Source organism: Etheostoma spectabile, chromosome 9 (genome assembly GCF_008692095.1).
Source record: "Etheostoma spectabile isolate EspeVRDwgs_2016 chromosome 9, UIUC_Espe_1.0, whole genome shotgun sequence".
NCBI classification, from domain to species: Eukaryota; Metazoa; Chordata; class Actinopteri; order Perciformes; family Percidae; genus Etheostoma; species Etheostoma spectabile.
In genome coordinates, this window is record NC_045741.1 from 38,309,191 (window position 1) to 38,330,386 (window position 21,196).

Consider the following 21,196-nt stretch of genomic DNA (forward strand, 5'->3'; position numbering starts at 1 on the left):
TGCAATATTTCACTTCACCAATGAGCCATCTGCAGGTATTCTTTCAGTCAGCCAGTTGAGTTGTCTGTATTAGTTACATGAGGTCAGTTCATTTGAAATAAGAGAATCCTGTTTAGTCCCGGTCCCATGATAGGCTGCATGCAAGCACACTGCAGTCACCAAACACAAAAATTCAGTGTATCTGTGGGAAAGTAAAAGGGACTAAAACATTGACAAGAGCAGATAAGGTTCTTTCATGGCTGGGCGCTGACCACTAAAAGCAAACAGTGTAGCTTTGGAAGTACAGAAACTGAGTACGACACGATACTTTGGGTGTGACTTTTTCAGTTTCAAAATAATGGAAAGAGGCTGAAGGGTTTTTGGCACATCAGTGCTCACAGAGGAGGATTACGCAAAACCTTATAAATGTCTCCACATGTTGCTTCACTGAAGCATAAGTCCAGTTTAACAAAAAAAATAGCATTTGTTAAGGCTAAAGTCAAGCAAGTTATTTTTCTCATACAAAATCTGCAAGTAGTATTAAGGCGTATTTCAAGAAAGCACAGCCAAAGCAGCAAAGCACGGAGATTCCAAGCACAGCGTATCAAAAATAAACAATTCCTGACAGAAAACACCTCATACACAGAAAAGAATTCCACCAGATAAAAATCGTGCAGTTTGCAGACGTTCTCTTGTTGCGGAAGAAAAAACAAACAAACAAACCGGTTCTTCAGTACACTACGGTTTCTATCAAGAGGATTTGGCTTAACATAAAACTATCCATAAGGCACACATACTGCTATCCTGAAACAGTTCACTCTCTTCGCGTTTCCAATTGCATAGTCACATAACTTAAGAGCATTAAAATTGTAGTTCTCTCTTATTCATTTTAATAAACTATATGTAAACAAATGTTGAAATGGAATGGCATAGTGTGAAGATAACCCTCTACTACAAGTGTAGTAACCTTTTTTTTTTTTTTTTTAATAGCAATCCTATCCTCTCATTCAAAAAAACATGTCTATGCATTTTGTGATGTAAGGGAGAGATGATGGTCTTTTGAAGTGTGGTCTTGTACACCAAAGGACGACCAGCTATCTGTCTCCATCTCGAGGCGACTCTGCGCTATCACCATTGACTGTTGTCGGGATAGCTGGGCACTGCGGCAGGGTACTGGGGCAAGCTTGGGCCTTGGGCTGTCTGAGCAACAGTGTTAAACCCTGCTCCCCTCACTGGTGCACTCTTCCACAAACCAGTGCTCCACTCTTCCTGAGCACGCTCCAAACTACCGCCGCCACCGCGGTACATTCTGTGCACCTGCCACAAGAAAGAAAAGTGGGAGAAAAAAAAGAGGTTCATAATGAGTATTTGTGTCTGATTTCAAGCATTGGGTGTGGGTTCATACACATGAGGGGATCAACTCTAAATGCAAGTGTGTGTTTTCAGCGCGTGGGTTCACTCACCTTAATGAGAACCAGTGCCATTAAAGCAGTCACCACAGTGAAGAGTAGAGTTGTGATAAGCATCACTATAGCGGAGCCCACATTTGTGCTGAAAAACATCACTGTTGCAATCCAGCCGCTTTGATGTATTGGTGAGATGGAGTTGTACGGGTTAGTGTATCATACAGTATGCAATTAGAAGAGTGGATTCACTACAAAACATTTACAAGTTACTAATCAGCCATGAAGCAGTGAGGAAACAGATGCAGGGGCCAACAGCCTACTGTGATGATCAGCGTCAAATTAAATTTAGATCATATTAGATCGTATTATTAATAGTGTTATTATCACAAGCAGCTGTTCACTCATTGGACACAAATAAATTGCTCGGTTTAAGGAAAACAGTTTGTGTTTAAAACAATTTTCACATCTTTAAAAGAAAGAATAATGTGGCATTCTGGCTGTACAGATTTTATAATGTACTCAAAAAGTTTTAAAAAAACTCAGTGAGAGTATTCAAAATCCACAGAATTTAGAAACCTCAGTGTTTATGGAGTTGAGTTTTTCTGCAATTCAAATGTACCTCCATTCAGACAATATAAAAATAAAAGAAATATTAGACTTACCATACCTAAAGAATGCCTCACCTAGTTTTAAGATCGTGGCTAAAAGCTTTCCTCCACCATTTATATTTATTAATAATAATAATAGTAATAGATTTGTACTGCACTTTACGTTACAGCAATCTCAAAGTTATACAGGGCATATAATATTACCACATTTAACAAGAGGCTCATTGTTCTGCCAACGCCAAGTCAGCGAGTCAGAAACAGACTGTAAGTAGCAATTAATAGAAACAAAAATGTAAAAGGCTCCAAATAGTGTATGACTACTCGATTCATCATGAGTGAAAATGCAAGTCTGATAGAAAACACCGTTTTCCAGCAGCCTTGATCATTTGACAAAAGCCCTTATAACCCACTCACTGGTAAAAATAAAACTGGCGGTTGACTTCAAAGCAGGTTTGGTTCAACTCACCATGTTCCCCAACCAGAGATGCCTATAGTCTGGATGAGGGCCAAGACACACTGAAGGAAGAAGATGAAGAAGAAGGCCATGAAGTTGAACGAGCTATCCGCCCTATAAAAAAAACAAGAAAACAAAGGGATGATACAGCAGAACACAAACAGGCCAAGAGTTGCTTTGTTTTTGTTCTAATTCTGCTTCCTCCTACCAGTTGTCAACATGTGGCTATCATGTTGCTCTTTAATACCACATAGAACAACTTCAAACTTGTTTCACAATCATACTGTTTAAGGTATTAAAGTACAATAGAAAATCAAATCAGTAGGGGCGATATGGCTTAGAACCATTTATCATTATAATCTCATTATTTCTAATACTTCCCAGCATTACATAACAATAATTCCTAATAATATTATTGAATAACACAGCCTGGACCCAGATAGGCCTCAAGTTTGTTCTAAAACTGACCCCTGCCGATTAAGAGGTGAAGAACCTCCAAGCGCCTGTAGTCCCCAGTAGTGACAGTGCTTTTAATAGGCCTGACTCAAACACTGTCTGAACAATCCCACTTTTACTTTGTAGGTGTGTAACGCTTCCCAACAACCCTTATTGGACACAAACACATTTTATGGCAGACATTACTCCTGACTTTTGGGAATTAAATGTAAAAAAAAAAAATGTAATAGGTTGTAAGACTTTTTTTTAAGAAGCTGAATTCAATGATTTCAAAGACTTTTGAAGACCTGCAGATACCCTAATAATGTTGAAAAAAAGATGGCATAAAATGGAGGGTAGGCAAGTTTTCGGCAATGAATTTTCTGACAGAAATCCATTCTCATTGAGTCACAGATCGTAAATCATTCATTTTACCCATTCCAAAACATGGACAGTAACTCTGTATCAGATCTTGTGGAACGGTGCTGACTGCACAATTATAATTGGAGATTTTTATCAAAATATCTATTTCAAAGACATCAAATGAGCTAAATAGAGCTTTTATAACAATCACTGACACAGAGTTTTCTTAGGCTGTCTCTGAACCGACGCCATTGACCTACTTCTACTATGTGGTCCTCCAGTCAGTCGCATCTTCCCCCTACTGTAAAGCGTTTCTCTCGCTCGCCTACCCACGGCAGCAACAAGAGCACTAACAAGCTCTAAGCAGGCGGATCATTTAACACTTCTCTGGCTCTCTTTACATTAGATACTAATACAAATGAAGGCTGATTTCAGAATCTTGCTTTGGATGGATTGACTACTTCATACATTTGTCTTCTCTTCGCTTTGTATCCTCCGATATGTCTTTTACATTCTCTTGATTAAAAAGGTCCCATGTAAGTTTGGGGTCCCCTGGTGGAGCTGCTCCCCCGCGCAACCCGATACCAGATAAGCGGACAAAGATGGATGGTGCCATGGCATGAAAATTTCACTTTATGAGGCTTTTTAACATTAATATGAGTTACCCCAGTCTGCCTGTTATCCCCCATTGACTAGAAATGACTATAGGTTGCTCTGCCTTTGAGAAAATGAAAGCTCAGATGGACCGATCTGAAATATTGCCCCTTATGAGGTCATAAGGAACAAGATTGCCTCCTCCTTCTCTGCTTTGCCCCCCCCATGGGAGAGAGACATCAGGCTCGTTCGAGATGAACTGCGCCTCGCCAGTAAAGTGGACGAGAGCAGGCGGCAGCAGCGGGGGGCGGGGACAAAAAGCTGCGGTAAAGTCGGACAGTTTCCAGCCGCCTTCAGGCTGGACAGGAAGTGACAAAAACACTGTGGTGCGATTCCGATTTAATAAAATCTAATCAGACCCACATATCAGCTTGTACACAGTCTCCAGTTGTTTTAATTATGACAGAGTAGCTGGCAAAATGCTCTAAATGCCATCTGTTGCTGATTTTAATGAACAACACACTGTAGATGATACGTGATCTGATCAGATTTAGTCTCTCTGACTTCTAAACGTAACTATCAGCCACACAACATGTGTTCTGGACAGAATAAGTCTTTAAATCAGACAAATAGCAATTAAAATCCCTCCGATTCAAAAACGATACAAAAGTTTATATAAAACGTCATCATGTTGTAAACCAATCAGATTTTAAATCAGCTGAGAAGCCGGCGTTTCCCAGCTTGCTCTGGGTCCGCCTGGGTCCGCCTGGCTCTTGCAGTCGGTGAAAAGCAACTGCGCCACCTGCGTCTCAGAACTGCGGCCGCCTTGCTCTCGTGAGATTTCCGTTGCCCACGTGTGCATGACGTCAGAGCAAGTCGGGATCAAGTCAGACACAAATCTAACCGGCATGCAACGGGCGCCGATCGCCGGTGATCGATTCTGCGCAGACCTGGCTCATCTCGAACGAGCCTATTATGGCTTTCAAACGAGCAAAGTGGCAGTTGGTCGAGGCCACACCCCCAGCCCGTTATATTAGCATAGCATTGCTTGGTATTCTGCGTGTATGCATGTGTATTTTAAAAAGTGATGTCTCCTATTTGTGTATAATAAATATATTTTAGATTTTATTTTACTTTCATTAGATGGAAACTAACCTGAAGGCTTTGTAGAGTGGTCTGAACCAGCAGGTGTAACTGCACGGGCTGAAGATGATGAGCCAGAGTAGGGAAAAGCCGAAGTCTGTGGCTTTTCCACCCCCAGCCCACCAAGCGATACATGAGATCACATTTAAGCACAGCGTGCCAGAATACACTGCGAGGGAGAGAGGACAGTGGACAGACGAGAAAAGGAGAGAAAGGGTATTAATTGATGTTTCAAAATAACACTATGTTTTTCTTCCAAAGAAAATGATTAACACAAAGTTAGGACAAGTAGCTACAGAGGCTCGCATAAGTTTACACACCCATGCTAAAGTTGATTAAAAAGAGGATTAAAAAAATATATATCTTTTGGAAATTGATCTTAACGCCTTAATTCAAACAATTTAGGAAAATCCAACCTTTTAAAGACACCAATTTTTTGTGAATGACTAATGTATTGTAAATAAATAAATGTTCTTCCTTAAAATACAGGGGGCATTAGTATACACATCCATATGTTAAATTCCCATAGAAGCAGGCAGATTTTTGTTTTTAAAAGGCCAGTTATTTCATGGATCCAGGATACTATGCATCCTGATAAAGTTCCCTTGGCCTTTGGAATTAAAATAACCCTCCCCCCATCATTACATACCCTTCAACATAGCTAGAAATTGGCATGGTGTTATTTCACTTAACTTAACAGCTGGTTTGATTTGCATTGAGAGATGATCTTATGAAAAGTTCCCCATGTCTATGCAAGCTACTGCATGTAAAAACACGCACTCATCCAAAGTGTGTAGACTCTGCGAACCAACTGCTGGTGGGGTGCGGGAATTTCCTCTTCAATGTTGTGATAAAAGCATGGCTTTATTCTCATGAACTGAGGCAGGGGAGGAAAGTTATTCACCCTTTCTGAAAGAGGAAGTAAAGTGTCATCATAATATATTTGAGTATGTTGCAACATGCTTGATTTCAGGGTAGAGGAAAAATGAATGAGGAAATATGGAGTATATTGATAGATAGATGGATAGATTTTTTTTTAAAAGGAAGAAAGAAAAAATTGACAAACCTGCCATTTTGAAATCCCAATTCTTTCCTGGATAATAAGAAAATACAAAAATAAGCTCTTATACCATATTTTGATACAATTATAGACAGGAGACTTTATAAACCAATTTCACTTGTATGTTTGCTATATAGCTAGCTACCTAATAATAATAATAATAATAATAATAATAATAATAATAATAATAATAATAATACGTAGCGTTAACTATAGTTTGTGTTCATTTGCTTAACGGCTAACAACCTTGCTAACATTTGATCAGCATTCTATCATTAACCGTCAACCAGTTTAACTAGTGACTGACGGTAAACCGGTGGCTTTCCCCAGCTGCACATTCCAACTTTGGTCAAAGTGTTAACTAATTCTTATAAAAAACATGAAATTATCCCGTTTTCTTTCTAACTATACCTGTGTGAAGTTATCATGTATTTGCTTTATGTGTGATAATGTAGCTACAGTAACATTAACGTCAGATAACTAGCTAGCTAAAGCGCGTAGGCAGCCCACTAACGTTAACGTTAACAGTAGCAGAGGTAGCGTTAAGCTTAATGTATCTTTGTATAACGTTGACGTTGTTGCTTCATTTGACTAGTTAACTTGCATACAGTTGATGAGGAGTGAACGGCTGCTACAGCTCACGAGTCAACGTAAAGCGTTATATAGATATGTCAATATTACCGGGTTAGCGTTGTTCTCCTCACGTTTCCGTCGACAACTGCAGGAATCTTTCAGGATGCGCTTTCTCTACCCCATCGAACATACTGCGGCTGCGCTAAACCGTAACATTTTGTAGTTTTCAGCTGTTTATATTCAACACATTAGGGAGCCTGAAGAACTACAAGACCCAGGATTAATGTGAGCGGTAAACGGGATACGCGTGACTCCAACATGCATGACACCCGTTGAGTGGATCCTTTCTTTAACTGAGTGGACCCAGAGAATTTCTGGTGGACCCTAGAAGAAGAGTATCCTTGAAGGATGTAGACAACTTTGTGAAAAAGAAACTGAATGATGAATGTTTGAATAAATATGTTTGATATGATGCTATATTTTAATCAAGATTGAAACTAACTTGCTGTACATCATGCAACTATTTGTCAAAATGGTCCGAAAGAAACCAAGCCAACTTTCCTGTAGGCTACTTTATTAAATTTCATTGAATTTATAGCACCACCATTTAATTTATAGCACAATCATATCTCATTTTAAAAACAAAAATCCATTAAATTAGATGATTAAATTTAAATTATGTTAATATGATGCACATTATTGAAATTATAAAATGTAAATGGAATATGTATGCTATTGTGTTCTTTCTTGTTCTTGATTTATGTTTTTATATATATATATATATATATATTATATATATATATATATATATATATATATATATACACACACACAAAGTATTTCTGTTTGTATCTCTGGATAGGAACTTGTTTGTGGGGGGAAACGGTGGATCCCACCCATGCAAATTATGCCGATAGGAAAATAGGCTACATACAAAAAAACAGTTCAGGACAGGTCATTATCATTTTGGAGCAGGTGGACTTTTTTTGCCTTCAATGATGAACATGTATCAGTAATACTAACAAAACTGTGGGTGGTGAGAGAGTGAGTTAGTAAGTGAGACAAGCATGTTTTTAGACATTCAAAATGTGTAAAAGTAGCACTAGAATAAATAATGTACACATGTATTGGTTGATAACAAGTGCCATACATCTAATTCATGATAAGTATTGTTGAGAAAGCAGCAGCCTAATGTGACGTTCTGACTCCTTTCGTTCATTTTACTATCCCACAATCAACAGACACTGAAGAGATTCAAACTTGATATTGAATATTTTTGTACTTTCTGTGAACTAGAAGAAGAAACAATCTGTCATTTTTTTCTTTCATTGTATGTATACTAAAATATTTTCAATTGATGTTCAACATTTTATCAGAAGGAACACAGGGCAATCAATTCAATCTAAAGATAAAGATTTTCTGATTTGCTTTGAAGGCAGTGAGAAGGATAAAGATGTTGTTTATTTTATTCAATTAATCTTGTCATTGGGAAAATTCAACATTCACAAGAAGAAGTGGGTGGACTCCAAACCATGTTTTGAACATTTCGTTCAAGAAATGCACAAGTACAGCAACACTATAAGAGGCATTAAGAACAAGAAGGCAATTAAGACTGGAATTTTGTTTGGAAAAAAGTGAATGTACCGGTAATACATTTGACTTTATTTGTGCTACACTTTTCTCTTTTATTTTTATTTATTTTCTACACACATATATATATATATATATATATTTTTTTTTGGTTTTGACTTATGAATTATACATACTGGCTATGTAACTGTTTTTTGTTAATAAAAAAACAACAACAACAAAAAACATCCCACAATCAACATGGCACCCCTGACTTCTGAAAGTCAAACTCCGCGGCCAATCACAAAGCCCAACAACAGACAGAAGGCGTGTCCTGTGAGATACAGCTGACATCCTTTGGTTTATAGAACAGGCTGTCCCGAACAGGGTGGATATTATCTTAATTAAAGAAAAGATTTAGACCACTGAATAAAATGAGCTCACAAAATTTCGTTTTTCTAATCAAGAGTTCAAGTATGACGCCACATTTGAAACTCTAGTGCTATTTCATTATGTTCCAAGTCGATTTACTGTACGAAACAACAACAACGTGCAACGCACATAGTAAAAACAAACGCCTCCACCGGTGAGCAGAAACTTGCCTTTGACCAATCAGCGACGGTTTTTGATGCAAGTGACACACTCCCGCCAATTCCGACCAGGGAGCGCGAGGCAGGCAGCGGGGTAAACCGGAGTATGTGGGAGATGCGGAAAAAGAATGCGTTATGTTTTATGTGAAATAAATAAGAAATACATGTCGTTTAAATAACAGCATACTTTTTGGTCCGTTGTTGTGGCATTCTCGCAACCTGTACCGTTGTTTTAACGTTGAATATCGCAAACTAGAGGAGCCCCGGCTTAGTGGTTGGGATGTTGGCGGCGGAAAACCACCCCTCTCTGGACGGACATCTGGCAGCATCGACTCCCCGCAGAAGAGGTAACTTTAATGCTAATGCCATTTTTAGCAAGCTGTCTGTAGATGGTTCTATCAACTTGCCTAAACGTCTATTGCTATATTACGGACGCAGTGTAGTTTGAACTACAAGTTAGTGTCCTCAAAAGAATGACAAAGACAAATGAATGCTGCTTAACGTTAAGTTTTGCCACCTCGTTTTCCTACCGATATAAGTCAACGTTAGCTAGCGTTAGCTAACTTAGTGACATTGTTATTAGGCAAACGTTAACTAATTAACATTAAATCAGCGCTGACTTTCCAAACATTACAGCTAGCTATGTAAAGCTAACCTGCTGCCCCAGCTTGCTAATGTTATCATGTTACCAACGGTAGCTAAGTCAAATGAGTTACACTAACGTTATGTTAAAGTAGCTTAGTCCTGAAAATACCATGGGTTTTCCCGTCACAAGGCTGTGACCTTAACATTAAGTTACGGTTAGAGAGACTTTAGCTTGTTGGCCTAGCGTTAGTGGCAAACTTGGCTACAAGGCTTGCTTGCTCTGTTAACGTACAGTTGCTATGTCATTGCTTTGGCCCATAGGCTCTGCCCCGAGAGCTGTCTAGCAGTAGCTCATTTTGTTAGGTTAGCAGACAAGCTAGTCGCCTTAGCATTGGTGAGTTGGTTAACAGTAGCACCTCACATGAAAGCTGTTTTCTGAGGTGGAACTCCAGAGCTGCTCTGTTGTCCTTAGTATTTTCACAGACCCACGTTTCTTGTGGTTATAGTAACTTAACGTATATGCAACAATTGTCCCCAGTGCGAAGTTTTAAATATTGTTGTCGGGCATGCATCCTTTGCCTGACAGCCATATAAAGTGTGTGCTTTGCGGACTCGACCGGGCCTACAGCACCTACTCACACAATGGTTGGCGGGAGAGCAAACCAAACAACTATTAAATGTATTGTAACACTGTAACGTTAGCACACCGACGTTACAAACTAATGTGACATTTCATGCAACACCTTAACCAATAATACTCTCTGTGCGTTGATACTATTCGATAGACTTTCACATCAATACAGGGTGATTGCTAGATATACAATTGCATGGCGTTATTATAGTAGTAAACTAATATCGGATTGCTGTAAGCGGAGTCTTAACCGTAAAAAGTGGCTTTGTTGTTAATGCATTAAATGTGTGCTCCGGGCCTAGGTTGTTGCTATTTTGAAGACAATAATTAAAATGAGTTGTAATCTATCAGCTTAATTGACAGTGGTTGTTATTTTAAATCCTCCTTTTGTGTTTTCATAGCCTACAAACAAACTTCAGTTATCAGTTCCACAGTTGTCATACCTTGTTCTCGATGGATTTGCTGTGACCAGTATAACAGCCATTCAGACATTATTCCAAATGTTAATGGTCGATATTTTGTAGTGAAGTTTTGGCTTAAAGTATTATTTTATGATTGTATTTATTCGTTTCAGGCATGGATTGTAAGTCAAGTAAGAATGCCAACAAGAAACTTATCCAAGGTAATTATGTTTTATACTAATAATTGTAATACTGTCCATTTCCTACATACCTTACATTTACATTGCCTGTTAATGATTGCTGCGCCTTCTCATATGGTTATAGTTGTCCTCTACAGCAATGAGACCTACATTTGTTAAACCCTTCAAATCTGTATTGTCACTAACATTATTTTGATTAATTAACACATTCAATAACTTTTACAAATATTTTTAATTTTTGATGCTCTCAGATTGCATTTTGATGAACATCTTTGTAATAGACCCATCATCTGTTCTTCATTATTTAGACAGATACAACACAACAGCCATTATATTGACACAGTTTGTTTTTTACTTTTCCTTTAGCTCGTCTACCGTTCAAGCGCCTGAACTCCGACCCTAAAGAGAACCAGCTGCCCAAACGCCCCTGTGCACATGCCTGCCCTGAACCAGGAGTCTCAGACAGGGAGAATGATTCCTCTGCACTCCCTGTTCACAATGGACCACCCTTGGTTAATGGTCGCGGTCCCCTTGATGGTTTCCTGAGCCGTAGGCGCCCTGGCCCGTCAAATGTGAACATGATTATAGATCTGACTGAGGACAACACTTTGTCTCCCGTAAAGGGCCTTGTGCCACCTACTCCAGCCTCTCCCTGTCTCCCAACAAAAGACAAGCATCAAGACAAAGACAAAACTGCATCTTTTGGGAAATCCAGCAACATTGATCACACTCCTGAAAGAGACACTTCAGACTGCACAGTAGACAGCAAAGATGAGGAAGAAGATGTGGAGGAAGAAGATGGTAATCAGACGGCATCTATTTCACTGCTTGATACAACACAGGATTCTGAAAGTGAGCCAGAGGAGCAGGATGAGTCGGAGAACGTTTCCAGTTTAGGAAACAGGTCTATGCTGTCAGCTTCATCTGTCAGCTCCACATGTGAAAGCTCACCAGAGAAGCCCAAGACTGATGACCCTACCCACACTAGTACACCTACAGTATGTACTTCTCCCATTGCTTGCTTTTGTATAGTATTAATTGATGCAATATCACATAATATACATTTATCAGTAGTCCTAAGAGTTTGGTAACGTATGTGGATACATCACACAAAAACAAATGGTTTATCATAAATTACCACATGGTAATACAAAATTTGATGGAAGTAGTAGTTTTTAAATGATAAGCTCTTAGTGGTTTAGTAATTAGAGATCTTTGATGGTAGCATTTCCTTTCTACTATCAATAACATAATTTGTCAGCTATAATGCACACAAATTAATCAATGATAAGGCTTGATAACATTGTCAAACAAATTTGACAAGGACTATCAGTTTTTATTTTATAATTTTTCCCATCCATATAGGAGCCAAAGACCACCCCCAAGATACCATCAGATCAGAAACAGATCAAAAGACGCTCATTGAAGGTGGGACTTTGATATATACACTGCAAATTCTGTTATTTTTAGGTGCCTGTTTTTTAACATTGTTTTAAATGCAACCTGTCTTGTCATGTGTTGAATTTCTAACACAATTTGTCATTTATAAAAAGTAATTTGAAGAGAGAAACTGACGGAAATGTTGCAATTTATAGAGTTTACAAGAACAAGAGGAGAGACTTCTGCTGCAACGGGAGAAAGAACGACAGAAGGAAGAGGCTAAAGCTGCAAAAGAGAAAAAGAAAGAAGAGGCACGCCGACTTAAGGATGAGCGAGAAAGGGAAAAACGCGAGAAGAAAGAAAAAGATGAGAGAGAGAAAAAAGAGAAAAAGGAGAAGGAGGAGAAGGAAAAGGCAGACAGGTTAAAAGCAAAAGAGGAGTTAAGGAAATCAAAGCTAGAGTGAGTAATGAATGGTTCATGTTACTCCTAAGTTGAGACATTTGGATGTTTTCAGTTCCAAGTCAGAGTTGGTTAAAAATGCAGTTACATACACATAGTTTTTTTTATGCTAAGTGTTTTGCTTAAATTTGCTCCAGGGCGAAACTTGAAGAAAAGCGGAAAAAAGAAGAGGAGAAGCAAATTAAGGAAGAAGAAAAACGGTTGAAAGAAGAGAAGGATGTAAGTTTATGTAGTAGAAGCTATGACTTTTGTGTTTCTGATTTGTAATGGACAATTTGACTGAATAGCCTGTTAACCAATGTGTATCTGTTTACAGCGCCTTAAAGCTGAGAAAGCTGAAATTACACGTTTTCTGCAGAAGCCCAAGATCCAACAAGCTCCAAAGGTTAGTAGTTATCACACTTTAATTATATATTTTTTTTAAGTTTGGTTTTTCAGGTGAGTTTATCCCTCTACAAACGGTTTTGTTCATAACTATAGTGCTCGTTGGAGCTTACTAATTATCATAATATCATTAACATATCTTTTATTGCATAATTATAAGTAGCATAAAGGTTCTTTGCTTGAGTTGCAACACATGCTGCTATCACTTCTACACCCTCCTTAACTAAAGATAGTAATTTGTAATATATAATAAAAATATATTACTGCAACTTTGCTGTTTCAGACACTTGCAGCTGCGTGTGGGAAGTTTGCACCATTTGAGATAAAAGAACACATGGCTCTGGCACCGCTATGTCGCGTTCAGTGTGAGGACTCTGTTCTGGAGGAACTGGACCGTTTTTTGTCGAACCCTGGGGAGAACTTGAATGGACTCAAAGACTGGATCGGGCAGGGACATCGCAGCTCGGGACCCACCAAACCCAGAAAGATGAACTCACTCAGGTAAAACTGGCAATAGTGGCAATTATTTTTGTGCACTCTGTTTTGTCAATGTCCAGTTTTGGTTTTCTCTTTTTTCTTTTTATTTGGTTTTATTAGAAAAATGATGGTATTATAATTATTAGGAAATATCGGTATGAGCTGAATCAAATGACTATCAAAATAATAAGGCAGACAAACATTTATGTATCCACTGATTACATTTTTTTTTTCTTAAAAAGCTCTTTTCCACCAGATTTAAAATCTGTCTAGCCGCTGTGCGGAGTTGATGAACATCATTCTTCTATGTGTTAGTGTTGGGCTGTAACCCATTTTTTTTTGCTATAACTGCAGACATCCATGCACTATCTTGTTTTGCAAATTTTGGCTATAATAGATTTTTTTTGTTTTTTTTAATTGTCAAGTAAATTAGTTTTTATACTACCTTAACAACAAGGCAATTCAAAGAGGTTTATGTACAACACAACGGAAGTGCAATTCTGCATTCACTGTCTTCTGTGTATCCATAAGACAGGCGGAAAAGGCTTTACTGAATGTAACTAAATATTTAATAAATCTCTACTAGGCCTGCACGATTCAGAGAAAAATCTGAATCACGATTTTTTTTTTTTTTCGTTGCTTAGGATTGATATCACGATTCTCTGCCACGATTTTTTTGACCATGACAAACCAAAACAGATTGGCAGTACCAAACCAGGGTTATTATAGTTTGCATTTTTCATTAGTTTTTATTTTTATTTTTTAAATTCAGTTTAATTAGTTTTACTTAGTTTTGAAAGTGGGTTTGCTAGTTTATTTTTTATTTTTGGAAAATGCTTAGTTTTAGTTTTTTTTTTTAATTAGTTTTAGTCTTTTTTGTAATATGGATTATTTTTCAGGGGATTCAACAAGGTCAGAAAAAGTATTGTGTAGTAATAACTCAACAAAAACAATACAATTTTAGAAATATGTATTCAACAATAACACCAGTACTATTTATTTTTATTTTTTATTTTTTTTTAACCTTTATTTATCCAGGTAAACTGTTTGAGAACCAATTCTCATTTACAAACATGACCTGGCTACTAGTACTATGTACATATGATGATGTAAACAGTCAACACAAGACGCCGCAGTAAATGCAGAATGTGTTTGACGTGTTCCAGGAGAAAAACCTAAACAGCCAACAGAGTAAAGAAGACCGACTTCAACAGGTGTTTTGAAATTTGGTTTGAGTAAAGTGGCGAACTTTTCAAATGTCGGAATTTCTGGGTTCCTTGTCAGAAACAATATATGTCTACGGGAATGTCATGGTCAGAAAGATATAATGTTACTTGCTCTATGAAAGACATTGACAGAGATGAAACCTAAGGACATTTACTCAATTTTAACCAAACAGATTTCTTTTTGCACCTATAACAGATTGCGCATCACCACAAGCCTGTAAACATAGAGGCCTCAATGAAGAGAAGGGAGAGCCTATTTTATACAGTCTATCTTTAAAACTCCCAGAAGAAACTAGTAGCGTTTGTGATGCATTCGACTCGTAAAATTAAATGAGAACCAAAGTCATTAAAGAAAATCGCAATTTAATAAGTAATAATCGTGCAGGCCTAATCTCTACACAAAACCACTAAACCTGCACAGTATGCACAACTGTCTTTTTTTCCCCTCGCAAACAAAAAACAATATGATAAACTCCATAGCTTCTCTATGGGGCGGCTGTGTCCTTGGGCAAGACACTCAACCACGAGTGGCCCCGATGCTGCGCATCGGAGTGTGAGTGTGTGTGAGTGTTTATCTGATGAGCAGGTGGCACCTTGTACGGCAGCCTCGGCCACAGTGTATGAATGTGTGTGAATGGTGAATGTTTCCTGTATGATGTAAAAGCGCTTTTGAGTAGTTGTTAAGACTAGAAAAGCGCTATATAAATATAGCACATTTAAATTTACATCTATAGTGATTAGATCTAACATCTGTCTTCCTTTTTCTCAGCTGTTTTCATTTATCAATCTTTGTTAATCCTGTTATAAAATATGTTTTCTCAGTGAGTGTATAACAGTAGAAGGGCCACCAGATGGTGTGCCAGATCGTAAACGTTATGGATCCATGAAGCTTCTGCAGTTCCATTCAAACTACCGTCCAGCCTACTGGGGCACCTGGAGTAAGAAGAGTTTACACATTTCACCTCGCTGCCCCATCCGACAAGACAAGGTAAAACTGTTTTGAAGGTTAACTAGTCCCCCGTCAAAAGATTCCAACTGTTCTAAACATAACCTACTTTTTTAAGGATAGATGAAATGGATTATTATTATTAGAATTGGGATTGAATTTTTTTAAAACTTTTTCCAAGTATTGTATTTGCATAGCTGTGACACTAATCACTGTGTTCTGTCACCATAGGATTTGTTGGACTATGAGGTTGACAGTGATGAAGAATGGGAGGAAGAAGAACCAGGAGAATCCCTGTCACATAGTGAAGGGGTGAGTTTAATTGAAGGGTCAAAACGCATGTGTTGTAGTTTAAAACCTATGCGAAAGTACCTCTGTGTACACTTGCATCTACAAATGGTATGTAATCAGCACTATTGCCAACCAAAGCATATACGCTTTTAGATTTCCCATGTCTCAGGCAGCCACCGGTTTACATTTCTCTTAATACACGAAAATCAACTTGTAAGCAGTGACCATTTTATGGAATAACCAATTGGCATACATTCATATTTTGTAAAGGACAGTGAGGACTTGGTTGGTCCATTGAAAAATTTGCTATTCGACTGCTGACTCTAGAATTTTAAACACATCAAAACCAACAAAGAGTTTACTAAAACAGTCCCTGGTTGCATCTGCATGTAATGCTAATGTAATTTGGACAACAAAAAAACTAAAATAAAAAAGGCAATTAAATGTTCACTGATGTGTGCTCTTGTGAATTTTGAATTCCTAAAAAAATGCAACAACTTTTGCATGATACTCTTTAAAAGCTTTGTAAAAGTTTTGAGTTTGAATTGGTACCTTAAAGTGCTTTCACTTTAGGTATAGCTGACCTTTGTTAGTGAATCTGCATCACACCAAGTAGTCAAATGAAGTGTAATATCTGAATATTTAAAGCATTAACAAAAATTCTAAAAGCCAATTGCCTTCCTTGTTGGTTTTGTTTAACTTGTGCATGCTACAAATTACACACTGTTACAGTGCCATATTTATCTTGCATCTTCCCAACGAAGAAATTGGTATGAGATAAAAGACAGAACTAATCAATTTCAGGAAGACGAGGAGGAAGGAGGTGAAGATGATGATGATGATGACGGCTTCTTTGTTCCTCATGGCTACCTTTCAGATGATGAGGGGGCTCTAGAAGAAGAGGTATGAAGGGTGCTGCTAAATTGGTTGTTTTTCAATACATTTTTATTGGGTCTTCTAAAGGCTGTGATAGGCAATATATTTTTGGCATTGTTGTGCAAAAATTCCATTATAACCTTTCAGCATATTGTAACTTGAATGGTCTGACAGAAAACTAGTTTACAGGCTTTAGAAAATCTAAGATCAGAGAGAGTTAAGGCTGGGCCATATGGAGAAACTCAAACATCACAATATTTTTGACCAAATACTTAAATATAGCAATATTGAAGTGTTGACTATAGGTGCTTTCACAAAATATTTACACACTGATATTTTAAATAAATAAATAAACAGTGATCAATAATGTGGATATTATGACTAAGTGGGTAAACAGTCTGGTAAGTTCAGAAAATGACAACTTTACTGTAATGCAGCCTTTAAAACCAGGAAAAGACAACACTTATTACATATTACGATATCCAAAATCTAAGACAATATCTAGTCTCGGATCACGATTTCGATACATCAATATATTGCCCAGCTCTAGAGAGAGCGACACTTTAATCTGACAGACTGGAATTTTCTCATTTCAAAATATGTTTTGTATGTTTTGTTTCCTGTTTTCACCACTATGAATACACATTCAACCTTCCAGGAGGGTGGTGACCTGGAGAAGCAGAAACTACGTCAGAAAGTGAAAGCAAGGGAGTGGGATGAGCTGATGTCCACCAAGAAGAAGATGAAAGTGCTGGACCCAGTGGTGAGGGGCTGCGTCTGGGAGGGAGAGGGACCTGGTTTGCAGCTCTTCCAGCCTTTTGCTCTGTGTCTGGTTGAGCCTTTACCCAAGGCAGACACCAGCCCCAGCCCAGAGGAGCTTTCACGCAAGTGTCAGAGAGAAGCACAATGTAAGTGTGTGTTACATGATTTACTTTGATTCAAGTTGGGAAAGATTTCTTTAGGTGATGATCCATTGGGGAGTTGACAGTTGTGTGAACAGTGTTGTTGGGCTGTGAATGCTTGGAGTTGCCTGGAATGAATACCTCACATACCTTAGTATGTATATTGAGTATATGAGACATTTTTATCCAGTTCACATTATCTTGAAAATGTTAATTGGTTTGTCCTGATGTGTGATATCTGAATTGGAGGTAACTTATCGTGATTTCTTCCGAAATTCTTTGTATTATGGTGCTACAAATTTCAAAGATGTGTACTACCGTTACATAAGTATGAGACACTGATTCAATAATCACAACCCACCTATGACTATTACAATCATCTATCACTATTATCATTACATAATAATTCTAATGAAACAACTCCCATGGGCCCTTTTTCTGCTAAGTGTTTTACTCTGTTAGTAATGAGCAGTTTTTTAATTTGGTTAAAAAAGGGCACCTTCTATAGGGGAATCAAAATTAAATTCTGTGGAAGTTGGGATACTTTGTATAGTTTGTAAGTTGTTTAGGGTTTCTAACAGTTACTTTAATGTTTCTTATTTATGAGCTAATAATGCATTCAAAAAACCTCTAATGCTATTTTTACCACAGTACTCGGCCAGCTGCTGCCTCTGCTGCACGGTAACCTCAACAGCAGCAAAGTGATCATCACTGAGTTTCAGGAGTTTTGTCGTCAGCAGACCACCTCCTCGTCATCAGCTCCTGAACTGTCCAGCCCTCAGAGCTCAGCAGAAAACATCCCCACCAGGTGAAGCCAAAATATTTAGTGATAACAATATTATGTATAATGTGATCCCCCCAAAAACAAAACACAAACTATTTAAAAAGGACAGTTGTCTTTACCAAATATTAAACAAAACACAGTATTATCAATATATAAATAGTATTCATCAATTACTGGGGTGGCCTCTGGCTCACCCAGAGGGAGCGTTCGCCCCGTGTTTGCTGGATCCTGCAGTGGCCCGGGTTCGGGTCCACCCTGCGGCCCTTTGTTGCGTGTTGTCACCCATCTCTCCCCCTTTTATGTCTATCCACTCTAAATAGGGAGAAAAGCCCCCAAAAAATAATCTTAAAAAAATTATAATTTTTTTTATTAATTACTGACCAAAACAATCAGGGGGTGATGTCACTGATGCCATGTCCATTATTTCTATGGACATTTCCCTTTCATCAGAATACAGGTGAAGCGCCTTATCAAGAGCAATGCTGTTTATGAGAAGCGCTCAACCTACAGACGCTGCTGCTGGTATGTGCACACAGAGGTCCTGTCCCGTTTTGGGCAGGAGGCTCTTCCTGTGCCCTGCCAGTGGACCTACCTCACCACAGGAGCTCGAGAAGAGTCCCGTGAAGAACCCCAGGTAGCCACAGGCTCTCAGGGAAACTCTCCCACTACGCCACAGACCTCCTCCACCACGGCTTCATCCTCCAACAAAAGAAAAAGCACAGGCAGCATGTCAATCACCAAGTTCATGAAGAAATGTACTGACTCTGAGCAGGTAGAGAAACACACTTCTAACATGTTTTAAAATTGCAGACTTTACTGCCATATTTCTGTTCTGTTATTTATTTATTTTTTAATGTTTTTTTGTTTTTTTTAAGACTTGCATCTCATAGAAATATGCGTTTCACATGCTGATTGTAACCTATTATGATCTCAAATGGTCTTAAATCCCTGTATTTGCCAGATGGAAGTAACAGAGACAGATGGTTTTCAAGCTGACACTGAGGAAGACGACGAGGAAGACTGTGTCATCATCGCCACAGAGAATAGTGAGTAGAGGAATAAAAAGCTGATTGTCAACTTGTAACTCAAACAATTTTTGCATGTTTGTGTTTTTTAAGACACATATTTCTATTATTACCAGCTAGACGCATACAAAACAAATTAGACATATGTTCCTAATACAGATATGTTTGTGTTGCCAACACTTTGATTAGTTACTCTCATTCACTTTCTTACTGGGAGTTAAGCTAGATGTATGCTTCTGCGGCGATGCATGTGTACGTCTCTGAACATGTGGAGAAAAGGGTGTTGTGGTTAATATTTGGTCGAGGAGGAGCCAATTTGCACCACCTAAATCTCAATGTGTTGTGTTGACTTGCATGTCAAGCAAGCTGATTAGTTAATCCACCTAAAAATAAACAAATGTTAAAGTAGTGAGTAATGTAGAGTATAAGTATAAAACAAACAGCCACAATAACCTCTCCGCACAACCCCCTGTGCACATTCACCTAAATGCAACTTGGGGAGCCATGTTCCACTCATTAGACAAGTGGGTTGATACCACTGTCATGTCTTTGTCAATAGCATAGCTGAAGGCAATTAGCCTAGCTTTGTGCAAGGACTGGGAGACTGTCTAAAGTAAAATATTTAAAAAAATCTGCCTACCGGCACATCATAAGTGTGCTGCTTTGCAGAGTGTCTTTGGCTACACTAATTGCCCCTGCAAGCCTTTATTAATGTACAGATACAACGGCAGTATTCAGATTCCAGTTAAAAAACAAGTTTGGCTATGGTTCCCTTTTGTTTTAAGCACCTGCCTCATTCATTAACAAGCTCTTGATAGAATTCAGTTTAAAATTTATTTTTCATTATCTAATTGAAACCTAATTAATTACCATTACTCTTACTATTGTTTTAGTCCCAACGAGAAAGAACTCCTCCAGCGAGGGAGACTGTCTGATGGAGGTCACCCCCTCTGACAAAGCTGCTCTCCCTGTGGCCTGCACTGCTCCTACACTCGCCACTGCCTGAGGACAGGATAGGCCGTCTCCTCTCACCAAGCTACCCTGTTATCCTCTTAAATGTCTCCTTCCTGATTCTGAACTCTGTGTCCAAGACAGAATCAAGTCTTTAATCAAGATTGATCAGCAGAGCAGCACACTCTGGTACAGGCAACTCACAGCTGGTGGCCTCTGCTCAGTATTATGAGTTCCCTCTCACCTTTTTTTTTTTTTTTTTTAAAGGAGTCTGGAGTCATCTTGCCTGTAAAATGTAGTTGTGCAATCAGGCGTGTCTGACTTGATTATTGAGGGCAGTTTTGTCCATTGTTAATTAACTATCCATCTGATTGATTTTTGCATTGAAGTTTCAGTCAGATGTGTTCAGCATGGGCCTCTTTAAGTCTCTCAGGCACTGCTTTACCTACAGCAGACTGGGTTGAACAGAGGGGAGAGCAGCATTGAAATGCCCACAAGAAGAAGCATCCAAGACATCAAAAACAGCATTATTTACGGTTCTTGAAATGTTGAATATATGACATTATTGGATATCTTCTAGTCTAAATGTATATAGTTTACCAGAATTAAGAGTAAAGAAATGAGAGGCTGGAAGTGATCTCTGCATTTCCCTTTGATTTCAATGGGTGCATTTATTCTGCAATTTCTAACTTGGACAACTCAATGGAGTAGTTGCTAGAGCTGTACTTGTACAGTTAGGTCCGGTGTCACAATGTTTTATAAATATGTATTTTCTGTTTTGTTTTTTTTCAAGAATACTTGAACAGGATAAATTCATTAAACATGAATAAAAGTGCCGCACTTTTATATTCTACTCATTCCTTGTATTATTTAAGGATATAGGAGATGCTGTAGTGCCTAAGG

General features: G+C 38.3%; 2 protein-coding genes across 3 annotated transcripts; one reads left to right on the forward strand and one right to left on the reverse strand.

Annotated features, from left to right (window-relative positions):
- Nucleotides 1–324: 324 nt before the first annotated feature.
- Nucleotides 325–6,969, reverse strand: scamp4 (secretory carrier membrane protein 4). The gene is made up of 7 exons (XM_032526826.1): nucleotides 6,724–6,969; nucleotides 6,049–6,075; nucleotides 5,763–5,891; nucleotides 4,995–5,151; nucleotides 2,460–2,561; nucleotides 1,443–1,560; nucleotides 325–1,296 (listed from the first exon to the last, which is right to left on the reverse strand). Exons 2-7 carry the CDS (start codon nucleotides 6,053–6,055, stop codon nucleotides 1,108–1,110), a joined length of 702 nt encoding a protein of 233 aa, XP_032382717.1. The 5' UTR covers nucleotides 6,056–6,075; nucleotides 6,724–6,969; the 3' UTR covers nucleotides 325–1,107.
- A 1,849-nt stretch (nucleotides 6,970–8,818) lies between these two features.
- chaf1a (chromatin assembly factor 1, subunit A (p150)) lies at nucleotides 8,819–21,139 on the forward strand. Of its 2 annotated transcripts, none has more exons than XM_032526828.1 (16): nucleotides 8,819–9,121; nucleotides 10,565–10,612; nucleotides 10,958–11,583; nucleotides 11,957–12,019; nucleotides 12,187–12,431; nucleotides 12,569–12,650; nucleotides 12,748–12,816; nucleotides 13,099–13,316; nucleotides 15,341–15,506; nucleotides 15,696–15,776; nucleotides 16,560–16,658; nucleotides 17,290–17,539; nucleotides 18,185–18,341; nucleotides 18,768–19,089; nucleotides 19,279–19,363; nucleotides 20,236–21,139. In XM_032526828.1, exons 1-16 carry the CDS (start codon nucleotides 9,055–9,057, stop codon nucleotides 20,346–20,348), a joined length of 2,691 nt encoding a protein of 896 aa, XP_032382719.1. In that variant the 5' UTR covers nucleotides 8,819–9,054; the 3' UTR covers nucleotides 20,349–21,139. The 2 variants fall into 2 exon arrangements, with proteins under 2 accessions (XP_032382719.1, XP_032382718.1); XM_032526827.1 differs by having other exon boundaries at nucleotides 8,820–9,121; nucleotides 10,958–11,589.
- The last annotated feature ends 57 nt before the right edge of the window (nucleotides 21,140–21,196 follow it).

What these genes read in the sequence shown, in the direction of transcription:
- scamp4 (XM_032526826.1), bottom strand. An exon ending in ATCTCTGGTTGGGGAACATG is followed by an intron (nt 1,561 to 2,459) that starts GTGAGTTGAACC and finishes AATACATCAAAG; the next exon opens with CGGCTGGATTGCAACAGTGA. An exon ending in TGGCACTGGTTCTCATTAAG is followed by an intron (nt 1,297 to 1,442) that starts GTGAGTGAACCC and finishes TTCTTGTGGCAG; the next exon opens with GTGCACAGAATGTACCGCGG.
- chaf1a (XM_032526827.1), top strand. Translation starts at nt 9,055, where the DNA reads ATGTTGGCGGCGGAAAACCACCCCTCTCTGGACGGACATCTGGCAGCA. An exon ending in TCAAAAGACGCTCATTGAAG is followed by an intron (nt 12,020 to 12,186) that starts GTGGGACTTTGA and finishes TGCAATTTATAG; the next exon opens with AGTTTACAAGAACAAGAGGA. An exon ending in GCAGAAAACATCCCCACCAG is followed by an intron (nt 18,342 to 18,767) that starts GTGAAGCCAAAA and finishes CCCTTTCATCAG; the next exon opens with AATACAGGTGAAGCGCCTTA.